The sequence below is a fragment of the Mytilus trossulus genome, chromosome 7 (assembly GCF_036588685.1).
Source record: "Mytilus trossulus isolate FHL-02 chromosome 7, PNRI_Mtr1.1.1.hap1, whole genome shotgun sequence".
Classification (NCBI taxonomy): Eukaryota; Metazoa; Mollusca; class Bivalvia; order Mytilida; family Mytilidae; genus Mytilus; species Mytilus trossulus.
In genome coordinates, this window is record NC_086379.1 from 70761824 (window position 1) to 70789295 (window position 27472).

Here is a 27472-nt window from a genome sequence, read left to right on the forward strand (position 1 = left end):
CTCAGATTACAATTCTACCTTCACATCTAAGTTTGTATTTAGCCTATTAAATACTTATCTAGCCTTGAGAATTGAAAGGTCAGTTTATCCCATTCATACAATAGAAGTTGATAAATTTGGCTTCATGCCATTTACCTTGTCCAAAATTAAGGTCACTTTATTGTTATTGTTATATTGTTAAAGTACAAAAGAACCCTATATTCTGATCAATACTTAAAACTTTGTGCATCTTGATTTAATTGTTCAAAATATGTTAAAATTGAGTTGTTAAGGGCTTTCAATTGCATATTTCTTTACATGGTAGTTTTTTTCAGATAAAAAAAACTTGGTAGTTTTTTTCAGATAAAAAAAACTATCTGCTTGACTTTATAGAAATAGACTATGCTTGCAGTTTATCTTTTACAATGCCTTGTATTTTGTTTACACCAAATCTGACAGATTATTATTTAGTTGCAAAATATTTTAAATGAGAGCTGAATTTTTTGTGCATTGAAGGTTAGAATAATCATAATGTGAACAAGAATGAAGAAAACATCTTATTCCCAAAAAGAAACATCAACCAGGATATAAAATTCCAAATATTAATTTATTATACTAATATCAGTTCATAATATAGAAATTAGAATAAACTTTTAAAGACTTTATTGATTACTATAAATTTGAAATCTCAAGTCACTGTTTTGCATGTTTACAATGTAGGTCATGTCCCAACAGAAAATCAATAAATATGACAGTATGATGTACTCTTAGCACAAACACATAAGGTCACTGTGAAATAGACATCGAGGGCATGAAGCAGTCAGTTATACCAAACCAGTTTGACTAGTATCTAGTTAAGTCTTGGAATAACAATAATGTGTCCTATATTTTGACAATGTAAATGACAAGAGGACCTGCATGGGTTTTTATTAATATCTATATTCTTTAAAATTTTAGGTCATTTTTCTTTTAATAGCCTTAAAAATAACTCTCATTCTGTAAAATTCTCATGAAAAGGATTTTACTATTTATTCTTTCTGTTACAAGATTATTTATCAATTCTGTACATTGACCCTTATTATCAGTATTGCATTACAGTTACCCAAGTTACCTTTTTAAGCTATTTTGCACAATTATTCTTTATACTTTGCACCACATTATTCTTATTCATATTTCGCCTTCGGTCTCAAGTAATGAATTAGCTTTACTTCTCTTTGAGGGGTGAAGCGTACATATAATATCTCTGTTTAAAGAAACAAACTATAACTGGCCAGTGACCTTGACCCTAGTATATAAGCACCTGTTCCATAATAACTTGTCATTATTTTTCTTGAGGGTGAAGTGGACACTTCACATGAGTTCTTGTTAGTTATTTTATTTTTATCTTAAATTTGGGAGAAAGTTATTAAAGTTACATTAACTTGTCTACGAAGTACGACAAGTTCTAATGTTATTTTGTTATTTTCATATAATAATTCCTCAATTGTCTACGATGTATGACAAGTGTTGATGGAAATGAATTTAAAAATTTCTTGTCTACGATGTATGACAAGTGTTCATGGAAATTAATTAAATATTTTATTGTCTACGATGTATGACAATTTTATATATTCATTAAGTTTTTGCATTAGTACATGTACGGCACATGTGTTACTTAATTCATACTCCTGTTTGTTAAACAGGTAGATATTTAAAAGTATTTCTATTCACCTGAAGGTCGTGAGTACTCTTCACAATTTACACGTGTTTTACCTGCACAGGTACACATTTTTGTATTACAATGGCTGAATTTGATTATGCAAATGTATTGTTTTTGCAAGATGTTTAGAATGATGTTTACACTTACTAGGGTTATGTTATGATTTTCATCACCTCTGGAATGTTTTAGAAATTAAAGATGATAAATTTAATAGGAAATCAAGAGGTATTTTGAATAAATCCTCTTCTTAAACAGTTATAAAACCTAGTAGTTTTATAATAGGTCATAATGGCATGGCAATTGGAAATAATTGACAAAGCAACAAAACCTGTAAAAAGTAAGTTTTAAAATCTAGTGCTACTGGTATAACTTCAAAATCTACTTGATTTGTGAATGTTTCTCACGAAAGTGCTGTTGAGATTTAAGATAGGCATGTATATTGTTACATTTACTCATTATTATTAATGTAGTAAAGAACCTGTATGAATCATGAGGTTTGAGACAGTTTCACTGCCTTCAACTCTAGCAGAGTTTGTAGAGAAACCTGCTGCTTTATTTGAATTTTGCCATTAGAGGCTTACTTTTATGAAGATTTAGTTATATTTTTTTATCTGATCTATTGAAATGATACAGTGTATGTACCTCTTTTTGTGCCATGGCTGATGATAGTCCAGCCGGAGTTGAATTTGATACGTCTTTTGATCCTGCATTAAGGTTTTCAGAAGCTTTTAAGGCTTTTTTTTTAGTGAGATTAATGGAACATTATCTCATCCTGTTTGTTGAACAGTTTAATCATGATTTTGATAAAATCAGGAAAATATAAAGTTCATAGAGGAATTAATACTATCACACTGAGAACTGTGACAATCCTAGTGTGTCTAGGATAAATAAAAAATCGAAATGGCACTGCCTAGACAGGCCCACTCTGTGGTTTCAAAGATGCAGGAAACCCAGAGATTCTTTCTTAAGGGGTTGATCATCACCCCTATTGTTGAGTTGGCTATTTCTTGTTGTAAGAATGAGCCATTGGATCTTGATAATACAAGGATTTTATTGTAAAATTCTATTTGTTTGTTTGACCATGGGTTTCTGGTTAAACCCATAGGAGATGCTCAGAAATATTTAGATGATAAAACTTTTTTGTAATTCTGTTGTGGTAGTTGCTTTATCACATTTCTAGTTATGATTGCAAAAAGCAAACTTGTGTTTATACAAAGATTCTAAAGCAAATTATAGATTCCTTGGAAGAGGTTCCAGGTCTAGCAATTAATTTACTCCCAGCTGTTATGGGAAAGGCAATATCAGTTTTTTAACTGCAGATGCTCTGTTGGTCAACTTGTGTACTATACTAGTAGGCAATTCCCTTCATTGAGAGGGAGAGGTTTCCAAAAGGGAACAGAAAATTTTGAAGAGGTCACTTTTCTCAACCAGTTGCTATATATACAGTAGATAACTTAAATATTATGATTTGGAAAATGTTTCTAATGATCTATTGATATTAGATATATATTAAGAAATGGTTATAAAATTATTTTTAATGATGTACCACAAGGTTTATCTTTTTGAATTAAATACATTTCACCTTTCATAAGGATGAATTATTTTCATAAGTCCAAAAAATTGATAGCTAAGGGGGCTATTTAAGAGGTTGATCGATCAATGGAAAATCAGTTTATTTCCTATATTTTTTCTTAGTTCCTAAGAAAGATTGGTCTTCAAGGCCTGTATCTATTTGAAAAATTCAAACAAACTTAGTTTGTGGCTAATCAGCATTTGGAGCAGGACCATTTTTCTTTTGTTTAGATGTAATTCTTTTTAGAATAATTATCTATATATATAGAGAGAGAGAGCTAACATCTATAGATCTCACAGATGCATATTTAGGTATCATTTATGATTATATCACAATTTCCTGATTCATGTGGAAAAGACATTGATATGATATTTATGTTTTTTGTTTTGGATTGGCTTCTGCATCAAGAGTTTTTACTAAGGTTTTAAAACCTGTCTTATGTATTTATGAAATAATGTCACTTGAAGTATATACATGCTATAGTTTATACATTGATGATTCTTTTATTATGGATCAGAGTTTAGATGATTGTATTGTGAATACAGAAGAAGTGGTGCAAATGTTTGATAAGCTGTGCTTCGGAATAAATTTTGAGAAGTTGGTACTCATTCCTTGGAAGCACATTGTTTTCCTTTGTCTCATTATTGATACTGAGCTATTTAAGTTTTTCTGACAGATGAGAAATGGTAAAACTATCTCCCTTGGGAATTTTTTTTCTTAAATAGAATTGTGTAACTGTATTTAAGATGATTATATCATATATTGGTCTTGTGACGAATGCTTTTAATGCAGTATCTTTGGGAATGTTACATTGCAGACACTGGCGAGAAATAATGTTGAAACACTGTATAGTTGTTACAGTGTTTATTATCATCAATAGGCATGATAGGTGAAATTTTTTTTAACAATTTAAAATCAGAAATTAAAAATTTGATTTATAGACCCATCCAAATAAGTTTTTGGATTGAACCAGATTCCTCTGACAAAAGAAGGATTTGGGATCCAAATTTGAAGAAAATGTTTCTGTTGGTAGAATTTATTGGAGCTTCTTTAAGAGTATGCACTCATTTAATATAGATTTCATAGTATTGTTGGCTATATTTTTCTTTTGGAGAAAAAGTTTTAGTCACAGAGATCTCGAGTTATACAATCAGAAAATACTATTTCAGTAGCTTTTATTTTGCAATAGGAGGTATAACCTCTTTGTCACTTAACATACTTACTACAAATATTTCATTATTTGGGCTTGGTGTTCAAGAAAGAACATTTTTATCACAGCTCTTTATATTCCTGGTTAGAAAATTTTGATGCTTATCATATGTCTAAAAAATTTACAGATTCAAAAGGATGGCAATTGAAAGAAGATGTATTTGTTTTGTTGTTATTACATTTTCATTTTCAAATCTGTAGATAATTACTTCATTGCCTTTAGACCAACAAGCTCCTTTCAGAGATGTTTGTATTTTTCATGATCAGAATTAAGACCTTATATTTTCCCATCTTTTTCATTGTTGGGGATAATTATAAAGAAAATTATTAGTGATAAAGTTCAGAAGGCTCTTTTGGTTATCCTTTTTGGCTTGCTCAGAGTTAGTTTTCTTTGCCAAGACCAATTTTAATTTATTTGCCAGTTAAACTGCTAAGCATAAAAACTTAGTAACAATGTTGTATACTGAAGATAATGTCTTTCCGTCAGGAAGAGACTTAATTTAACTGTATATTGTAAAAAATATAAGTGAACCAACACCTGAAGGGTTGATTGTGCAGTAGGGTAAAAACGTGTGTATTATACTCAGAAATCACTTTAATATAAACAGGAGATTTCAGAATCATTTGTAAAATATATTTACACTTCATCTTGGAGACTTGCATCTATAATCAAGCATTATCAATATTTTTTGAGAAATTTCATTAATTGGTGTGATCAATTCCTTATCACCATCTAAAAAGGATGTTATTGATTATTGAATTTTTTGTAAAACACAAGCTTTTCATATTCAGCATGTTTAATGTGAATTTTCCTTGTTCTATGTTGAAACAGACTTTATCCTTTAAGAAAAAGATGTTACTTAATTTGTTTGTTTACTACATGTATTTGTGTAAGGTTGCTTAAACCTGAATCTGCAATTGAAGAGTTAGATACTCTTTCACTTGGGAGATGAATTTAGTGCTATCTTTTTTAGGTTCTTAATATTCATTGGAGTATTTAACATTGAAGACAGTCTTTTATACTTGTGTCTTTATTTGTCTTGACTACATCTGCCTTAAAGTACTATCTTTATCAGCTGTAGATTTACATTCTATGTCTTTCATTCAGAGACATGGCACTTTATTTTTTCATATACATGAGTTTTTGAAAAATACTAGATCTGTTAGATAGTTTACCTAATGAGGTGATCAAAGGTTTTGATAAACCAAAACTTTGTGTTGTTAAGACAATGATTTATCATGTTTTGTGTACAAATTAGGTGAGAGAATTCATCTAAGTCTTTTCGTAAAGTTTAGATAGTTAGAGAGAGTTCTAATTTTATCCGATGTTTTAAGGTTAACTCATTTAGAGGAACCTCTTCTTAAGTGCATTTAGCTTCAGGATGTTCTATTAAGGACATTATGGCAACAGTTTTGTCTGGACATATGGTAAAACTTTCAAGTTCTATAACAGGAAAGTAAATAATATCAGTACTAAAACACTTTTCTTCAGTTGTAGTTACTGGATGATCTTGTGATTTTTATCCTTTATTAAATGTTGGCATTTATATAAAAATTGTTTTTAGTTTGTGTCTACACTTTAAACAAGCTAATTCATTACTTGAGACCGAAGGCGAAATATGAATAAGAATGTTCCTTCATCCAAGCATATCTTGGATGTGCAGGATGAAGGTCATTCTTAGAATATGAGCCTGAGGCTCGAAAGTAATTAATTCCCACCCTAGGGATTATCAGTCAGACCCACCCTTTTCCACTGGGTTTTATATTTGGTCGACACAAACTTGCTTTAAATTATGACAAGTTATTATGGAACAGGTGCTTATATACTAGGGTCAAGGTCACTGGCCAGTTATAGTTTGTTTCTTTAAACAGAGATATTATATGTACGCTTCACCCCTCAAAGAGAAGTAAAGCTAATTCATTACTTTCGAGCCTCAGGCTCATATTCTAAGAATGACCTTCATCCTGCACATCCAAGATATGCTTGGATGAAGGAACATTCTCTATTCTTTATTTTGTTGTTCATTTTCTCTATTCTCTATTTATTTGTTGCTATTACATGTATTCTCTATTCTGTAAACCCCATTCTGACCCCTTTAGGTAAACTTCTTTTGTATGAATGGGATAAACTGACCTTTCAATTCTCAAGGCTAGATAAGTATTTTATAGGCTAAATACAAACTTACCTGTCAAGGTAGAATTGTAATCTGAGTGATATCGGTGTTATTCAAGTCACCATAAGTTTTGGTCTTTTTATCTAATATATATGCCAAAGGTTAACTATATTTGGTGTACTAAATTATATTATGATCCAAATGTCAGTCTCGCAGGTTTTATTTGACCATGACCGCAATTTAACGGTTCATTGCAAGGTGTGTTCAGTTTTTGTGTTTTGGTCTATTTCTCTTAAACTTTAAGTAATAGGTCAACTATATTTGTTGTATGGAAGCATTGTTAGCTGTACATGTCTGTCTGGCATGGTTCATCTGACCTTGACCTCATTTTCATGGTTCATTGGTCTTTGTTTAGCTATCTTGGTTAATGTTAAGTTTATGTGACAGTTGTAATAAAGCTTTATACTTAGGACTATCAACATAATATCAATGATTAGTTAAGAAGGCGAGACATATCAGTGTGTTCACTCTTGTTATTGTTTTAAAATCATTTTTTTTCAAATCAGCCATTTAAAGGGAGATAACTCTTTTAGTACAAAATTTTTACTGGGCTGATAGGGAAATTTTTAATTTTTACTTGTAGCAAGAAAACAAGTTCAGTGACACAATGTTTTCTTTTTAATTTCTTAAAACATATTATGAAACCTTTCTTCTCACAATTTATTTCAAAATTCTATCTCATAGAATTTTTTTTATGCACACTAATGTGTTTTTTCATGAACAAACTAACCAAATTTTGGCAATTTTCAATGACTCATACCTTTTATTAAATATTTGAAAAGAGCATAGTAAAATCTTAATTTTGGCAAATTATAAAAAAAATCTGTCTCAAAAAATATATACTTGTGATCTACCTTAACACAGTTCTGTGGCTTCAATCATATTCAACCATTCAATTAACATTTGAGAACAAACACTTCACCAACTTGAATCCTAAATGCCAAAATCGATTAATTTTACTGACTTTTATTTTGTTGATTGTGTATTCAGCAAATGACTGACATGTTAAATCTACTCTAGAAAATAACTTTGCATGAAATGTTTAAAAGAACATAGAATTTTGAATTATTATCGTTGTGAGAAGATCTTTTAACTTTTCTGGTAAAATGTATAACGTATATACATTAAACAGCAAAAAAAGATAGTTAGACAGTCACTTCCAATCTAAACATCTGTGTCTTTCTATTTTTTCAGGACAATTATAAGCAGCTAGGTGGAGCTCCATCTTTGATGACAACTGTCAATGTTTTGTTAGAGATAGAAGATCAACAGGACACGCCCCCTCTCTTCATGGAAACACCCATAACAATATTTGTTATAGAAAATCTACCAGTTGTAAGTATATTTTGCTTTAAGATTTGAGTTTGTTTGTTCCTTGTGGAAGAAATTTCATTTATTTTCTATTTTGTTCTGTTCTTAATGTACATCATTTTTATGACCTATTTTTTTTGGCATTATGTTTTCTGGTCTGTGCTTCTGATTGTTTGTCCATTTGTTCGTCTGTTCGTCCATTCGTTCGTCTGTTCGTCCATCTGTCCCTCTTCAGGTTAAAGTTTTTGGTCAAAGTAGTTTTTGATGAATTTGAAGTCCAATCAAATTGAAACTTGGTACACATGTTCCCTATGATATGATCTTTCTAATTTTCACGGTCAACTGAACATAAAAAGTTAAAGTGCAGATGGGGCATCCATATACTATGGGCACATTCTTGTTTAAATTTTTTTTGTGAATCTTATTTTTTCCTAAGGTAGAAATGCCGAATCTTGATACCAAGAATAGTGTAAGAATGATATGACATATCTGGTTTTTATTTTAGGGAACCCCTGTTGCAACTGTGACTGCAAAAGATGGAGATGAAGGATCTCCTAGACCAGTCAAAATAATCAACAAAGGTAAAACATATTTATAGCTCAAATTATGAAATGTTTGTAAAAGAACTGTTGATTTGAGAAGTTTATTAAACAACTAGGCAGTGTGTTTTTTGGTGTATTTTTGTGGTTTAGTCAGAAGTTTTGTGTGTAATAATCATTCAATGACTGGCCTTGTTTTTCACAATATATTTATTTTATCAGCAAAAAAGAATTAAAAAATGGGTAAAAATAAATTTTCACTGGTTATTTAATTAACAACAGTTAAAGAAGTTAAACAGTTCTGAATAAAATTGAGAATGGAAATGGGGTATATGTCAAAGAGGTGAAAACCTGTCCTGTTCTTTTCATCCCTAATTTGTTGTTGTTCATCTTTCAGACTCAGTCACTTTTAATCCCATGGATTTTATTCTTATTTTCAGAATGTTAAATAAGTAGTTCCTATTTTATTTCATTTTGATAAGTTAAAATGACTGACCCTTGTGTGATGACTAGAAAATGAATACATGCAGGTAATGGATGCATGATATTGAGAAATTATTTTAAAATTAAAAGTTTGTTCTATATTTTCATGCATGCATAGCTTTTATTGATTTCTGAAAGCTTAGAGAATCATATATAAAATGAAACATAACTGTTAACGACAGTTAAATAAATTTTGTCATCAAAGATTTAAAATTTTGGTCTGCATTTTACTGAAATTAACAGCTGCAGATCATTGTATGGCCTACAACAATGACTAAAGCTAATAAAGCATAGTCAGCAATAAAAGGCCCATAATCACAAATGTAAAACTAACAGCCTTACAAGAAAGAAAGAACATATGAAAAAGATGATTTGATTGTTTTATTGTTTTAATTGATTTGTATTATTGTCTGATATTAATCAATTAACTTATGTGTTTTAAGCATACGGTAAGTGTATAACTGTTGCTAACAAACTCTATAATGTTATGGTACACCCAGAGTGACAAAACAATCTTCTAAGGTCAGATGTACTTTAAAACAGGATTCAAAATTTCCTGGCGTTTTTCTTTTATTCTGATTTAATTAGATTGTATTACAAGAAAGAAATATTATAAAAATATGACAAGAAAATAATTTTAAAGAAAATTTATAAAGTACATGTGACCTTGCTCTCAGCTACTGACAAAGTGTGCTTTATACTCATTTGTATTAAAGAACTTTATAAGGATTATGTAGGGTGACAGATCCTTTCATATTTTTGGATGATGGTTATATATTGGTTGCCATGACAACTGTTGTTGTTGACACTTTATATTGGCATGATACAGAATGATAGATGTGATTATAGTTGTTATGGCAACCTATTTTTTCACGGGCTCTAAAACCTTGGTAACTCTTTGGTTTATACCCTTTGAACCTCTGACCTAACCTGTTTTAAAAAATCCTTGAAAAAATCCCTGATTTCCCCCAAAGTCAAATTGAACTGGTGTATTTAATCATCCTTTCTTTATAATAAATAAATGTTTTGTTTGAATTACATAAAGATACATTTGTGCTTATAAATTTATGAGGTTAATCAGATATAGGTCTGAAATCAACTTACCGATAGCATTTGATAAATTAATGGCATTGATATCCTAGGATACTCATGGCTTTTATTATGGTGACTTGAGAAACACCAGTACCACTCAGATTACAATTCTACCTTGACAGGTAAGTTTGTATCTAGCCTATGAAATATTTATTTAGCCTTGAGAATTGAAAGGTCAGTTTATCCCATGCATACAAAAGAAATTTAACTATGAGGGTCAGAATGGGGTTTTCAGAATAGAGAATACATGTAATAGAAACAAAAAATAATAGAGAATAGAGAAAATGAACATCAAAATAAAGAATAGAGAATAATTTACTGCAGTGCAAAAGTATAAAGAATAACTGTGCAAAGTAAAAAGGTAACTTAGGTCACTGTAATGCAATACTGATAATATAATCATGATTAATGTACATAATTGATAAATAATCTTGTAACAGAAAGACTAAATAGTAAAATCATTTTCATGAGAATTTTACAGAATGAGAGTTATTTCAAGGCTATTAAAAGAAAATGCCCTAAAACTTTAAAGAATACAGATATTAAAAAAACCCATCCAGGTCCTCATGTTATTTACATTGTCAAAATATAGGCCACACCATTGTTATTACAAGAATAATCTAGACATCTAGTCAAACTGGTTTTAAACTAGAGATCTAGTCAAACTGGTTTTAAACTAGAGATCTAATCAAACTGGTTTGGTATAACTGACAGTTTGCTCCTGCCCTAGATGTCTATTTCACAGTGACCTTATGTGTTTGTGCTTAGAGTACATTGTACTGTCATATTTATTGGTTTTCTGTTGGTGGGGCATGACCTAAACATGCAAAACAGTGGCTTGAGATTTCAATTTAAAAGAAATCAATAAAATCTTTAAAGTTAATTCTATATGAACATGATGAACTGATTTTAGTATAATGAATTAATATTTGGAATTTTATATCCTGATTGATGATTTTTTTTTTGGGACCAAGATGTTTCTTCATTCTAATCCACATTATAATTATTTAATCTTCAATTCACATTTAAAGATAAAAAAAAAATCAGCTCTGGTTTAAAATATTTTGCAACTAAATTATAATCCGTTAGAATTTGGGGTTAACAAAAAACAAGAGAACTTTCAAGCATAATAGTCTATTTCTATAAAGTCAAGCTGATAGTTTTTTTTATATCTGAAAAGAAAACCAACACGTAAAAAAAAAGGCCAAAAGTAACCCCTAAAATTCAACATTAACATATTTTGAACAATTGAATCAAGATGCACAAAGTTTAAGCATTGGTCAGAATATAGGGTTCTTTTGTACTTTAACAATATCACAATAACAATAAAGTGACCTTAATTATGGACAAGGTAAATGGCATGAAGCCAATTTTACCAACTTCTTTTGTATAAATGGGATAAACTGACCTTTCAATTCTCAAGGCTAAATAAGTATTTTATAGGCTAGATACAAACTTACCTGTCAAGGTAGAATTGTAATCTGAGTGATACCGGTGTTTCTCAAGTCACCATAATAGCTTACAAATTTTACTTTTATATCATTATTTGATCAAATTGTCAATGGATTGTATAAAGAAAATATATTAATTATATATTGATATAGGGGAGCTGCAGATTTATTTTATTGTCATATACCTCAAAGATAATTTATGGCAAAATCTTTAAACTACCGTAGCTGTTTTTTAGTGACGTTTTTTTGTGTAATACATTTTATATGTAGAAACTCAAGCAAATTGCACATGCTATTTGATTTTGTTTAGGATATTTCTTTCATATCATTTTAATACCACAGTTAATTATATCATGGGGCATACATTTTGAATATTTCTGACATTAATCAACTTGACCATAAGTAGCTTTGTTATATTTCGTGTGGTAAAGGTGATAAGAATAACCATCAGTACTTGATCATCTTCAGGGTAAAGGTTAAGGTATCTCACCTTCAGGGTAAAGGTCAAGGTACCTCACCTTAAGGGTAAAGGTCAAGGTATCTCACCTTCAGGGTAAAGGTCAAGGTATCTCACCTTCAGGGTAAAGGTTAAGATATCTCACCTTCAGGGTAAAGGTTAAGATATCTCACCTTCAGGGTAAAGATTAAGGTATCTCACCTTCAGGGTAAAGGTTAAGATATCTCACCTTCAGGGTAAAGGTTAAGGTACCTCATCTTCAGGGTAAAGGTTAAGATATCTGACCTTCAGGGTAAAGGTTAAGGTATCTCACCTTCAGGGTAAAGGTCAAGGTATCTCACCTTCAGGGTAAAGGTTAAGGTATCTCACTTCAGCCTTCAGGGTAAAGGTTAAGGTATCTCACCTTCATGGTAAAGGTTAAGTTATCTCACCTTCATGGTAAAGGTTAAGTTATCTCACCTGCAGGGTAAAGGTTAAGGTATCTCACCTGCAGGGTAAAGGTTAAGGTATCTCACCTTCAGGGTAAAGGTCAAGGTATCTCACCTTCAGGGTAAAGGTCAAGGTATCTCACCTTCAGGGTAAAGGTTAAGGTATCTCACCTTCAGGGTAAAGTTTAAGATATCTCACCTTCAGGGTAAAGATTAAGGTATCTCACCTTCAGGGTAAAGGTTAAGGTATCTCACCTTCAGGGTAAAGGTTAAGGTATCTCACCTTCAGGGTAAAGGTTAAGATATCTCATCTTCAGGGTAAAGGTCAAGGTATCTCACCTTCAGGGTAAAGGTTAAGGTATCTAACTTCAGGTGAAGGTTAAGGTATCTCACTTCAGGGTAAAGTTTAAGGTATCTCACTTCAGGTGTAGGTTAAGGTATCTCACTTTAGGTGAAGGTTAAGGTATCTCACTTCAGGGTAAAGGTTAAGGTATCTCACCTTCAGGGTAAAGGTTAAGGTATCTCACCTTCAGGGTAAAGGTTAAGGTATCTCACCTTCAGGGTAAAGGTTAAGGTATCTCACCTTCAGGGTAAAGGTTAAGTTATCTCACCTTCAGGGTAAAGGTCAAGGTATCTCACCTTCAGGGTAAAGGTCAAGGTATCTCACCTTCAGGGTAAAGGTCAAGGTATCTCACCTTCAGGGTAAAGGTTAAGGTATCTCACCTTCAGGGTAAAGGTTAAGGTATCTCACCTTCAGGGTAAAGGTTAAGGTATCTCACCTTCAGGGTAAAGGTTAAGGTATCTCACCTGCAGGGTAAAGGTTAAGGTATCTCACCTGCAGGGTAAAGGTTAAGGTATCTCACCTGCAGGGTAAAGGTTAAGGTATCTCACCTGCAGGGTAAAGGTTAAGGTATCTCACCTGCAGGGTAAAGGTCAAGGTATCTCACCTGCAGGGTAAAGGTCAAGGTATCTCACCTGCAGGGTAAAGGTCAAGGTATCTCACCTTCAGGGTAAAGGTCAAGGTATCTCACCTTCAGGGTAAAGGTCAAGGTATCTCACCTTCAGGGTAAAGGTCAAGGTATCTCACCTGCAGGGTAAAGGTCAAGGTATCTCACCTGCAGGGTAAAGGTTAAGGTATCTCACCTGCAGGGTAAAGGTTAAGGTATCTCACCTGCAGGGTAAAGGTTAAGGTATCTCACCTGCAGGGTAAAGGTTAAGGTATCTCACCTGCAGGGTAAAGGTTAAGGTATCTCACCTGCAGGGTAAAGGTTAAGGTATCTCACCTTCAGGGTAAAGGTTAAGGTATCTCACCTTCAGGGTAAAGGTTAAGTTATCTCACCTTCAGGGTAAAGGTCAAGGTATCTCACCTGCAGGGTAAAGGTCAAGGTATCTCACCTGCAGGGTAAAGGTTAAGGTATCTCACCTTCAGGGTAAAGGTTAAGATATCTCACCTGCAGGGTAAAGGTTAAGGAATCTAGCATAATTCGGGATAGGTTACATTCCATAGGTGATGTTCTTTTGCTTTTAATAAACTATTAAGTATACTATACTTTATTTAAGTCAAATTTATTTAACAGCTGTTTTGTATATGGACAGCTTTTATAAAAACATAACATAAGTTGGCTTTAAAAATAGAATTACCACAAAATGCTAAATGATAATGCTTTTATAAAACTGTTAATAAAGTAAGGCGCTGCGTAAAGGATGTCTAATGCATGTTATAATTCTTATCTTGTAAATGCTTTTTTAAAGTATTTTATATTTCAGCATGGCATGTTTGCATGTCACATGTCGAGCATTAGTCAGAACTTTTTTTGAGTGATTTTATTATGCATGCATTTTGTAAATTATAAGTATAGAATGATATCTGATTGGTCAATATGCCATCAGAGGTTTTTCATATTTCTATTATCGGTTATTAATTTCCTAAAAAGGTAATTTTTATACAGATTTTCTTGACAAAGGATATAGTACTTTTTAGTTTGGGATGTTTAAATATAATTCATAACCGTATGCTTGTCAATTTTTTTTTTGTGAAAAGAGCAACATAAAAATTTCATTTTTTGTCTTTTTATGTCCATTGTCATTGACCTCATTTTCTTGGGTCAGTGACTTCTTGAAAAAAAACTATATTTTTTGTTTTCATTGTCATGTGAATTTATCACTTATAAGTACATTGTAATAGGACAACTATATTTGATATCTGGATTCCTTTGCAAGGTCTACAGGTCAGACAGTGTCTCCTGACCTTCACCTCATTTCATGGATCAGTGTATTCATGGTTAACTTTTTGTTGTCACCTCATATCATTAAGCTGAAGGTCAACCTTATTTGGTATATGGAATGATTGTAAGATGTTTATGACATTTCTGGCAGGTTTCATCATTCTGACCTCCACTTCAGTTTTAAGATTCATTGGACAACTGTTTTTATGATTAATGGTTATTCAACCAACCATGACCTCATTTTAATGGTTAATTGAATGGTGTTAGGTTTTTTTTGTTTAATTAAGTTCTTTTCACAGATACTATAGAAAAAAGGTCAACAATATGTAGTGTATGAGTTTAAGATGCATATGTCTGTCTTGCTTTTTCATCTAACTTTTAACCTTGTTTTCATGGTTCATTGATCAGTGTTAAGTTTTCATGCTATAAGCTAAAGGTTCCCTATAATTGATTGATATATTTATTGTATGGTATTAGTTTCTTTCTGACAAAGTCAGAGTTTTTCCAGTTTCTCAGAGCAATAGACTGACATCATAGTTGGTGTATGGAATGATTGTAAGATGTATGTGTCAGTATTAAAGGGCTCATTTGACATTGATTTCATCAATATGGATCATTGAACATGTTTTAATTTAATTTTATATTTGTAACATAATTGTTTTCCTCAATGCCTGTGTATAAGACCAGTGTGTGAACTCTTGTTATTAAAAATGAACTTTTAGTATTGATTGCATTTTGATTTAGATATTCTATTTACAATTCAAAAGACAGCAAACCTTATTGTATACAGCAGTATGTACATCATGTATCAGGTGAATTCATTAAAAAAATCACTATTTTAAAATGTGTGAAGACATTAGTTGATTGGTATTGTAGTGAACACATACTTGTAAACAATTAAAAATACAGTACCAGCTGTTTAGTGAGTCTTAATTGTTGTTAGTACAAAAATTGTCATGAAAAATTACATTTCAAATCATTGGAACACACATAACGTTTTGTATTATATGTTTTAAAAAACAGATTTGATGAAATGATTGTATATAATTGCATGTACATTATGAAATTTCAGATCCAAATCAGTTGTTTAGAGTGGGTGATGCTGTCAAAAAAGCTGAAAACACCTGGGTGTCTCAAGTGCTAATTAACAACCCCATAGACAGAGAAGTTCTACAAGCTCGATATCAGTTTGATATTCAGGTAAGAAACAATATACCTTATCGCTATTTGTCCGCCATTACTGGATATCACACAAGTTCCCGTAAAGTTTTGACATCATAAAACAAAATATCTGGCGCCACAATGGAAATGTGATTTTTGTTGACTTCAAAAGTTCAAGCGTCTTGGTCATCCAGTAAACGATAAGGTGTATCGCAATGTTTTTTTCTTACATTTTGCTTTGAACTTTTTGTGTGATAATTTTCAATATCAAACTACTTTTTTTGTGCTATTTTCACATTTCTTGACCGGTGTGAAAAAATACTTCTATTCACTAATGAAATATATGATCTCTGCATCTGATTGGTCGAAATTTAATTTTAAGTTCAAATTTCTTGGTTACATCTGAATTTTCCTATTGTGATGTCTCGAAAACCTGATGACTTAAAATATAAAGAACAGAATTTCTGCAATTTTTTGGAAAGGAAGGATAAAAAATCATTAGAGAAACAGAATTTGGGCCACAATAAATTATGTATTACCATATTTCTCCACTCTCAATGCACAGTTAAATATAAATTATTTAAAAAGCTCCACAAGCTCACCCTTTTAATGAAAAAAGAGTAGAGGCATCAAAAGGAGAAATATAATCACATAGCTGTTGCAGTGGTGGAATCTATATTTCTTCAGTTTAGTAGAATGAGATCATGATGAGGTAATTAATGTCATCAGCCTTTACCATTGACATTGCCTAGGAAAGTAACAATAAACAGATTGTCTTTAGTCTTTCAACTGCCAAAGTTTCCAGTCTTCATCTTATCTCAAAGCTATCCCCTTTCCATGTATTGAGTTTGTAGCCTAGAAACTCTTGTTTTCAAAACCATTTGTAATCTATAAGTATATAGAAATATCAACAAAATTCTTCAGCTTGATATTATTTTGTTGTTATGGTATACTGTGGATTCATTTATTTTCGTGGGTACCAATTTTCGTGGATTGTGGAAAACTTGCATTTTCGTGGATATTTAATTTCGTTGTTTGAGAAAAGTTTGCATACATTCCAATTGAAATTTTGTATTTCGTTGAACATTTAAATTCGTGGTTCCCCTGTTCCCACGAAATCCACGAAAATTGGTATCCAACGAATATTAATGAATCCACAGTAATACAAAAAAATCTCCTTGTTCTTTTCCCTTGTATTGATAAACAATCTGTGATATTGGGTTGATTTTCTGCTTATTTCAAGTTATAAAAGAACTGCATCAGCTACATACAAATTTGTATCTGAGGAGCATATAATCTCCTATAAAATTGTATATCTGATTACCAAAAACAATGATAAGTAAAACAAACAAGTTACAACTTTTACGAACTCATTAACAACTTTGGTTACACTTTACTCATAATGTCTGTTTTATGGCAGGTTACGCTTTTAAAATAAATTGTAATAAAAGATATTTCATTTTTTGCCATGTTTTAATTTTTTGTTTATATATATTTGTTAATAGGCAATAGAAGTTGAATTCAATGGTACAGAAACCAATCAGCGAACAGATACCACCATCACTGTCAATATACAAGATATGGACGACAACCAACCAGAATTTGAATTCCCCAGTTATACAGTCAATGTCACTGAAATGGGTTCACAGACATCAGGACCCTCAACGCTTCCTGGATTGACAATGAAAGTTACTGACCCTGATGATGTAAGTACATTATTAAGTGACTTGTCTTAGCTCAACAACATTTTTTCAATTATTTGGATTTTATTTAAAACCAGATTCCCAACCCTTCTTCATGCTTTGTCAAAACAACAAAATAAGTTTCTATTTGGAAAATGTATTTTCATCCTGTCGTGTACAAGTTGCGATTTTGTACAGGTTATAACATGTACAAAAATGTTGTACATGTTATAACTTGTATAATGCAAAAATACAAGTTATAACATGTACAAAAGTACCTCGTACATGTTATAACCTGTACAAAATATTGCTTAAAAATGGTTTTAACTTGTACAAAATTCAAGATAAATCTTAATGAAGTAAAATATAATTTAAATTCACCAATGCATAAAGAACAACAATAAAAAGGCCAGAACGTATCTTTTTTCCGTAGAGGACAATGGTCACAAAGTTTCAGGAATATATGTTTCATGACTTCTATTGGAAAAATGTGTTTTCATGTAATTGTATGTTTTATGCAGTCCATCATGGCTTAAATAAGTGCGACACTATTTACTATAAGCTTGCATTTCCTAAATGTCAATTACATTAAATTCTAGTTCTAGTAACTAAATTCTTCCAAAAAATTTAAGAACAATGCCTAATAATTTTGGGTAATATTCCTCCCTCTCGTTGTATAGCATGCAAAGCCTTAAACAATGTCTTATATGCTTACTCTTTAAAAGCAAGAAAGAGGTGAAATAGTTTTCATTGGACCACACTTCATTATCAATGTCTTTGGTTTTCTCTTCAACATTTTTGGCCTTCAGCATGTCACTTATGTAAATTTATAACTCATTTTGATGTTTTAAATATATATCCTCTACTTTGAAAACATGTTTTTGTGGCATTTGGATGTTGTCTGCTCCAGTGGCGGGTTGTTATCTTATAGACACATGCTCCATTTGCATTCCCAATTTTATTTGTGGACATCTATCCTTGCTATCTTCTTATGTCTTTTTGTGTCAACTTGAATGACAGTATTTTACTATTGCCATTAAAGTGGACACTCACAATTATAATTCATCAAATAAAGATATGACCATAGATAGACATAACAGGATCATAAGACATGTTCTAAGATGTATCATAAGATATGTCCTAAGATATATCGTATGACAGGTCTTAGGAATGCTTTGTAATACCGACCCCTGGCCATTAACTATATAAAAAAAGGACAAAACACACTAACATAAAGGAATAATAAAAAAGTTATGAAAATATCATTGAGGTTAATAACGTCTGTTATGATAATAGAAACATATCCTTATTTTTCGATTTTGTACAAGTTAAAACCATTTTTAAGCAATATTTTGTACAGGTTATAACATGTATGAGGTACTTTTGTACATGTTATAACTTGTATTTTTGCATTATACAAGTTATAACATGTACAATATTTTTGTACACGTTATAACCTGTTCAAAATCGCAACTTGTACACGACATATATGTACAAGAATTATTTGCCACTGGAATTGAAATGAACAACATGATGCAATCAATCTTTAGTTTTTCAGAAGGAAATGCATGCTTTACATCACAACAACTGTGTTTTAAAAAATTAAAAAAGGCTTTTGTATTTGACATCTAAGCTTTCTTTTTCAGGCCAGTTTTGCTGGGTTTAATATCACAATTACAAAGGCTGTTCCGTTCGAGAACAACTTTTTGGTATCACCTGACAATGGCGTAGGGTCAGCCTTGATAAGTTTGACAATAGTAAATCCTTCTTTACTGGATTATGAAGTAGCAGACAACCGTATACAGACAGTTACAGTAAGATTATGTTATGGAATAAACTATATACCGGTACTGTAGAAACATTAATTTCAGTGGGGTTAAAATTTCATGGTTTTGTCTCTCTATAAGGTTTCATGGGGATTTAATTTCGTGGTTTCCTTAAATGTAAGTGGTCTTATAGGCAGGATACATTTTTTATGGAGGTTTTAATTTAATGGATGTAATCTTTCCACCAAATAGAAGAAAAATAAATTTGCCACAAAAATTGCAGTTTGTCTCTTTGGTTTGTCAGTTGATTTAGATATAAATAGGATTTAGTTACTGGAAAAACTAGTGTTAATTACAGCACATTTCAGTCAGTATGTATCGAATGGTAATATGTTTGGTTAGCTTGCTTGTTAGCTGAACCGTGAAGTCATTGTTTGGTAAGGTAAACTACCCTCCTTTTAAAGTAGCTTAGTCCTACAGAGAGATAGATTTTTTATCTTTTGGGCTAGTCTACTATTAAAGGAGGGAAGATTATCTTACCTAACAAATACTTCACGGTTCAGCTAACAATCAAGCTAACCAAAGATATTACCATTAGCTACATACTGACTGAAATGTGCTGTAAACCTCTCAACATTTTAACATTCTTGTCTTGGGCAAGGAACCACAACCATTTTTTTTTTATTATCTTATTAATTTTATGCCCCACCTACAATAGTAAAGGGGCATTATGTTTTCTGGTCTGTGCGTCCGTTCGTCCTTCCGTCCGTTTGTCCATCTGTCTGTCCGTTCGTTCGTACGTCCGGCTGTTTGTCCGTCTGTCTCGCTTCAGGCTAAAGTTTTGGGTCAAGATAGTTTTTGATGAAGTTGAAGTCCAATCAACTTGAAACTTAGTACACATGTTCCTTATGATATGATCTTTCTAATTTTAAAGCCAAAATTAAACTTCTGACCCCAATTTCACAGTCCACTGAACATAGAAAATGAAAGTTCATGTTTCAGGCTAAAGTTTTTGGTCAAGGTAGTTTTTGATGAAGTTGAAGTCCAATCAACTTGAAACTTAGTACACATGTTCCCTATGATATTATCTTTCTAATTTTGATGCCTAATTATATTTTTTATCCAATTTCACGGTCCATTGAACATGGAAAATGATAGTGCGAGTGGGGCATTCGTGTACTTTGGACACATTCTTGTTCTATCTCTTTAAGAATAAGTTGTTGTTAGCAGCTTAAGTTGTATATCTAATGTCTTCAAATCTTATTTGAACTTAGACAGTTGTCTATATTTTAGTTCCAAGTGTTATAAGTCAATATTTCCATTTTCCTATTTCATTTTAATCCCAGCAGTCAAATGATAATGTTAATAATCATCGTTGGCATGAATATGTCAACTTGATTGTTGTGTCACTTTATCTTAGCTAAGAATCAGGGAGGGTGGGGCCAAGCATGTACCTTATGTACGAATTTAGGGTCAATGCTCTTGAATTTTTTGCCTTATCCGATTTATGTGTCACTAATGAGTATTTATTTTTTGAAGACACTTGTGATGGCTTACAAAATTTTGATTTATTATGATTTTATATAAATGGGTGGTAGAAAATTTGATTTGGAAAGGAGTAGGTCCAGTAAGATCAGAAAGGTGGGTATTTAGTTAGATTGTTCAATCTTCAAAATGATTGAAAAACAGAAATAATGTCAAGAGTACTGCACTTTTTCTGTAGACATACTTTTGTGAATCCACCAAGTATAATAATACTTCCCCATTGAATACAAAGAGAGATTTATATTGTCTAACTTTTGTATTTAGGTAGTTGCCACTGATAAAAACAATGCCAATAGAACTAGTGTAACCGTGGTAACCATTAATATACTTGATGCCAATGATAACTATCCTGAATTCTCACAAGCTGGTTACTTTTTCTCTGCCAGAGAAGATCTAGCCGTTGGTCAGCCTATTGGTAGCGTAACAGTAAGTAAATTAATGTTTTTTCGAACAAAATAGCATAATTATAAAAGTTGGTTTTTTATTCTTTGATAGATAAGTTTAGTTATACCCCATGTCTATAAGACAAGGGTGCACTGTTTTACCCTGTCTGTCAGTCAAATGAAAAGTTTTAATTACTCTCAGGAACAATAAATTACAGCTTTATTAAAATATCAATGCAGTATAATGTCACACTTTTATGTCAAATCGTAAATAATTCAATGAAACATACACATCATTCAAATACAACCCTTACATCTATCACACTGCTAAGTTGTATGCATAAAAATAGATTTACATACTTCTTCATGCAATTTCCAAATACTAGACAAAATATACATATAGTTAAAGCAATTGCTGATTAAAGGAATTCTTTTTATACTGAATTTAGTCAATAGTTAGTCGATAGATTCATTGTGAGGTGTACATGTCTGTGTTAAATGGTTCTTGACTTTGATATTAATGTAAAGGTACATTAAAATAAATTAAGGACATGAGATGTTTTAGCCTTTCGACTGTATATTTAGGGAACAGATCGAGACAGTGGTTTGAATGCAGCATTGGGATACAGATTATCTGGAACTGGAGCTGATGTGTAAGTTGATTTGATAGTTAGGATATTATTGACAACAGAAAAATATAGTATATACCAATACACATAATTAACAGCGCCTGGTGATGTTTGATAGCCTGACTGGTTTCGGTCCATAAAGGACCTTCATCAGAGGCAGAATGGTGGATTAATGTTTGCACCCTATTTATATAGATATGGTAACCAGCGGTTGAGTTAACCGGCGGTTGCGTTAACCGGTGGTTGCGTTAACCGGCGGTTGAGTTAACTGGCGGTTGAGTTTACCGGCGGTTGAGTTAACCGGTGAAAAATCCCAGTGGGATTTTCCATGGTTACAATTATCTATATTTAGCTAATGTTCATGTTACAGTAAACTTTTTGACATGTTACGGTAAACATTTTTATACTATACGGTAAACATGTGACCTGATAATATAACCATATTTGGGCTTTAGCATTGGATAAAGGGTGTTTTAATAATTTAAGAAGTACATAGTAATCATTTAGTCTTGATCTTTGGCTTATGATCCACCTAAATATCAAGTCTTGGAATAGTATTTCATGGTATTTATGTGATCTTAATATTTGGCTTATGATACACCTAAATATCAAGTCTTGAAATAGTACTTCCTAGTAGTCATGCAGTCTTGACCTCAGGCTTATGATACACCTGTATATCAAGTCTTGAAATAGTAATTCAGGGTAGTCCTGCAGTCTTGATCTTTGGCTTATGATACACCTAAATATCAAGTCTAATAATAGTATTTCATGGTAGCCATGCAGTCTTGACGTTTTAGCTTGTGATACACCAAAACATTAAGTCAAAACTATTACCCCCCCCCCCCCTAACCAAACAAAATTTGGTTTAGGGGGGGGGGGGGGTTCTTATTGAGAATGCTTCACTTAAGCCTTTAGTACTCCTTTCAAGATCAAAGGTAGATGAATATTAATCCTCAGTGTTAAAAAGTTTTCAACACCTTAAGTTTGTAATGTAGGTATTACATATATACATCAATTTCAGGTAATCGCTAGGCTTACGCTTAGAGGTCCGATGCCAGTGAAAAATAAATAGGCAATATAGGAAAGGTGTACTGACATAAGTAGTTTAGTTTATTATCTGGTTCCATAACTTCTTTGTATGAAGATACAAAATATAGGTTACAGTATCTTTGGTACCAGAATTGATGTGTAAATAAAATATGTAATTGGAATAAAGTGATGTGTGAAAAGAGTGGATTATTGGTACAACAGAACAAACACACTATATTTGATATAAGTTTATATTTGTATCAAAACTGATTTGAAAAAGAATTGGAGAATTCAAATATATTTTGGAGTTTATTGGTACCAGAAGTCATGTTCAATAAGAGCAAAGAGATAATTTTCAAATTGTTTCAATTATTTCTGTCAGTTTAGTTTTAATTCCTGTTTATCTATGTATTTCTTATATACAAATGAAACTGTTTTATCATTTTAGCTTCAATGTGAATGCTGATACTGGAAGCATTACTTTAGCCAAACCACTAGATTTTGAAGTGACCCCTCGATATGAACTTCTATATATAGCAGTAGATCAAGGCTCTTCACCACGACAGACAAGTGTACCATTATCTATACAGATCATTAACTATAATGACTTTGGTCCTGTGTTTAATCCACCCACATACACAACATCTATCAGAGAAACAGACCTGTCACTTCTAATACCGGTCACTGTCCAGGTAAGAAACAGACCTGTCTCTTCTAATACCGGTCACTGTCCAGGTAAGAAACAGACAAGTGTACCATTATCTATACAGATCATTAACTATAATGACTTTGGACCCGTGTTTAATCCACCTACATACACAACATCTATCAGAGAAACAGACCTGTCACTTCTAATACCGGTCACTGTCCAGGTAAGAAACAGACCTGTCTCTTCTAATACCGGTCACTGTCCAGGTAAGAAACAGACCTGTCTCTTCTAATACCGGTCACTGTCCAGGTAAGAAACAGACCTGTCTCTTCTAATACCGGTCACTGTCCAGGTAAGAAACAGACCTGTCTCTTCTAATACCGGTCACTGTCCAGGTAAGAAACAGACCTGTCTCTTCTAATACCGGTCACTGTCCAGGTAAGAAACAGACTTGTCACTTCTAATACCTGTCACTGTCCAGTTAAGAAACAGACCTGTCTCTTCTAATACCGGTCACTGTCCAGGTAAGAAACAGAATTGTCACTCCTAATACCGGTCACTGTCCAGTTAAGAAACAGAATTGTCACTCCTAATACCGGTCACTGTCCAGGTAAGAAACAGACTTGTCACTCTTAATACCGGTCACTGTCTTGGTAAGAAACATGATTTCAAAATGTTACCAAGAAAACTGTTATCCATGAAAACAAAGGAATCCACAGTATCAATTATTATCCAATCTTAATTTATCTAGTGCAGTGGGCCTAGTAAACTTTGAAAAAAAGTTTATTACTTACACTAAATGCAAAAAAAACAAGTACAGGCAAAACTTTATTTTTCAGCGCTGATATAGTCTGTAAAGATTACAAATTATAGGATTATTCACAATAATATTGCCCACTGGGTACCCAAATCATTCAGCATTGTAATTGTTAATGCCTATGATTAAACTTACTTAGACTGGATTATTTGATTTTATAGCAAATAACACACACAGCTCCTTTTAAATGTGTCATCTCGCTGTTTAATTTAATTTGATTCTTTATTTATTTAAAGAGGATTGCCAACAGCCAGAGGCTACGTGTGGATCATCTCGCTGTGTGTCCATGTACATTCATAGGAACTATATAACCATTATTGTATTTTATATTTAGGCCACAGACAAAGAATCTTTAAACAATATTACATACAGAATCGTAGCTGGGAATACACCACCACCAGCAGCCTTTATACTAGGACTGAACACTGGGGTTTTATCTGTCACCAGAACTATCAACTATAATGAAACTCCTAACAATCAAGGATTGTAAGTTTAGGTTTAGTCTCATTGGTTCAACTGTAAGTTCATAAATAATGCTTGTGTCTATTTTTACAAATCCTGGATGTGTGGGAAAAAATGATAGAAAATCACTGCTGAAAGTATTAATGCAAATTCTTATCATTGTGTACTGTCAGATATATAATACTGTCACAAATTTTGAATTTATGAAAATAAAGCAATAATTCTTAAATTTATTGTAATTAGATAAAGTAAAAGGGTAGATACTCTCTTACATTTAAACACTTTTTAAAAAAGTGTGTCAATACAACAAGAACAATTTTACAAATAAGACATCATTTATCAATTCTATATTATAGTGCTCTTGAACAGGGAATTACAATATCAAAGTTTTTGATATGTAAACTTAAACAAAAATAACTATACAAAAATAAATGATTAATGATAATTCCATCTTGAATGATTGGTTTGTGAATAATCATGATAAAAGTCCACATGATTTCCTTCAATACAATATGACAGTTACTGAGTATTAATTGTTTCTCTTCCAGCTTTAATATGTTAGCTAAAAAAAGATTACGATAAGAAAGTAAATGGTCAATTGTAATGCCATCTTGAATGAAATGATCATAATCCATATTATTTTGCTCAATACAAGTTTCCAGTTACTGAGTACTTGTTTCTCTTTCAGCTTTGTACTAACAGTTGAGGCCACGGATGCTGATCAACCACCACAGAGAACTAATACAACAATTACAGTATCAATTATTGTAAGTTGGTTGTACAAATCTTTACATTTATATTCTACAGACATATTGTGAAATAATTTAACCACATTAAAGTTCCAGGATATACACTTTAGTTTTTACCATAAATGTATCCAATACAAAATATGAAAATTATCTAAATTTGATTGCTGGTTCATTTTATATTTTCAATTACCAGTATCTTAAAATATAAAATTTTCTAAATTAACTAATTGCATATTGCATATTAGATAATTAATGTGAAATCATAACTATTCATATGAAGAGTGCTGTACCTAATTGGAATGGTACTAATAATATGTTCTAGATTTCGTTACATTTGTTTTGTTGTGTCTACGTCATATCCTTTCTTTTCCAATTCTATATTGAAAATCACTTTAGTAAGTCAATTGAAAGTTATACAGTTAAGGTGGTACCCAACACTTTCACTAAAATTAATTTGGCTCGTTTAATTTTCATAAAATTTGGACAATGTATTTACTTTGACCCTTTAACGAAAAAATTAAAATTTCAAAAATTTTGAACCAAGCGTTTTGTCAGAAAAATTACTTGGTTATATAGCAGTTTGACAAACACCAATTTTGATCATTGAGAAGTTTAACATTCCTTTTACAACACAACGTAATTAAAACGTTTAGCTGATTTTACAGAGTTATCTCCCCGTAGTGTTAGGTACCACCTTAAATTGTATATAAAAATTATATGAAAAAAAATACCAAGTTGCAGATTTTTATCTTTAGGAATAATTTTATTCATAAGTATACTCAAAATTCTATGTCATATAAGCTACAGTTGTTATGATTGGCCAGTGAGGGATAATGCAGCAAAGTTAAATATCCTTTAACCCAACCTTTCCTGAAATCCAGGCTAGTTAAATATGTTTACTAAATACTTTTTTGATAGGATGAAAATAACCATGATCCAATATTTGCACCAACAGTCTACAGTGGCTCTATAAGTGAAATAGCTCCCAGAGGTAAGAATATCAGTATTACAGTGGTTATATAAGTGAAATAGCTCCAAGAGGTAAGAATATCAGTATTACAGTGGCTCTATAAGTGAAATAGCTCCAAGAGGTAAGAATATCAGTATTACAGTGGCTCTATAAGTGAAATAGCTCCAAGAGGTAAGAATATCAGTAATATACAAAGGTTAAATAGCTTCAAAGGGTTATTATTCCCTACAGTGGTACTATAAGTGACATTGTACCACCTGGTAAAGGTTAACAAAAGTCAGTGTTAATATAAATGCAACAGCTGCTTCTTTTAAGTATCACCAACAAACCTCTCTTTAGAAATTTGTTAAAGATGTGTAAATGCTATGAACATCTATGCTCATCTATATGTTTAAATAATATAAAACTGTTGTGGGTAGCTGCCCTTCAATTGGGTAACTCAATCCTTTTCGTTTTCCTGACAACCACTGATAAAATATTTGATTTTTGGAAAATGACGCAGTCATTGTTCCATAACTGCTGACCTGAACTTCATTTCATTTCTCTGCCTACCGCGCTTGGTTTCGTATTTACTATTTTCCATACAAACTGGAATCTGCTTGTGTTATCATTATGCATCATTGTGTAGTATTAAATCAGCCAGGACCCAGTTTACACTGGTTTCTACTTGAATTCCACTACACTCGAACAAAGTGTTGTAGTTTGACGGAAACCAGTTTTAGAATTTGTAAACTACAAAACATAATCGGTTATTGTTCATTCCGTTTTGGTGTTTCATACCGACTTATATGGTTTGAATAAGCTTAAGATCCTTCAAACATTAATGTGAAAGGTATATTAAAGACTGTTTTACAAAAGGATTGAACTGTTTTACTTTCAAAGTCGTACTATAGGGATATCTGTCATATACGGATTTTCACTCTCACCGGTTAATTTCTTCTTTTACACATGCTTTGGAAACTTCCTGCTTAAACATCGCAAGTTTTAAAATTGTTTTTGAGTGAATTAAA

At 32.0% G+C, this 27472-nt stretch overlaps 1 protein-coding gene across 1 annotated transcript in view; it reads left to right on the top strand.

The window, feature by feature from the left end:
* LOC134726640 (cadherin-23-like) overlaps positions 1-27472 on the top strand; it is an 81596-nt gene that overhangs the window by 24263 nt on the left and 29861 nt on the right. Inside the window, exons 9-19 of the mRNA XM_063591051.1 lie at positions 7829-7969; positions 8451-8526; positions 15693-15820; positions 17287-17487; positions 19110-19277; positions 21039-21200; positions 21743-21810; positions 23264-23507; positions 24616-24767; positions 25432-25510; positions 26411-26483. Of these exons, the coding sequence (XP_063447121.1) occupies positions 7829-7969; positions 8451-8526; positions 15693-15820; positions 17287-17487; positions 19110-19277; positions 21039-21200; positions 21743-21810; positions 23264-23507; positions 24616-24767; positions 25432-25510; positions 26411-26483 (1492 nt within the window). The remainder of the gene's footprint in view (positions 1-7828; positions 7970-8450; positions 8527-15692; positions 15821-17286; positions 17488-19109; positions 19278-21038; positions 21201-21742; positions 21811-23263; positions 23508-24615; positions 24768-25431; positions 25511-26410; positions 26484-27472) is intronic.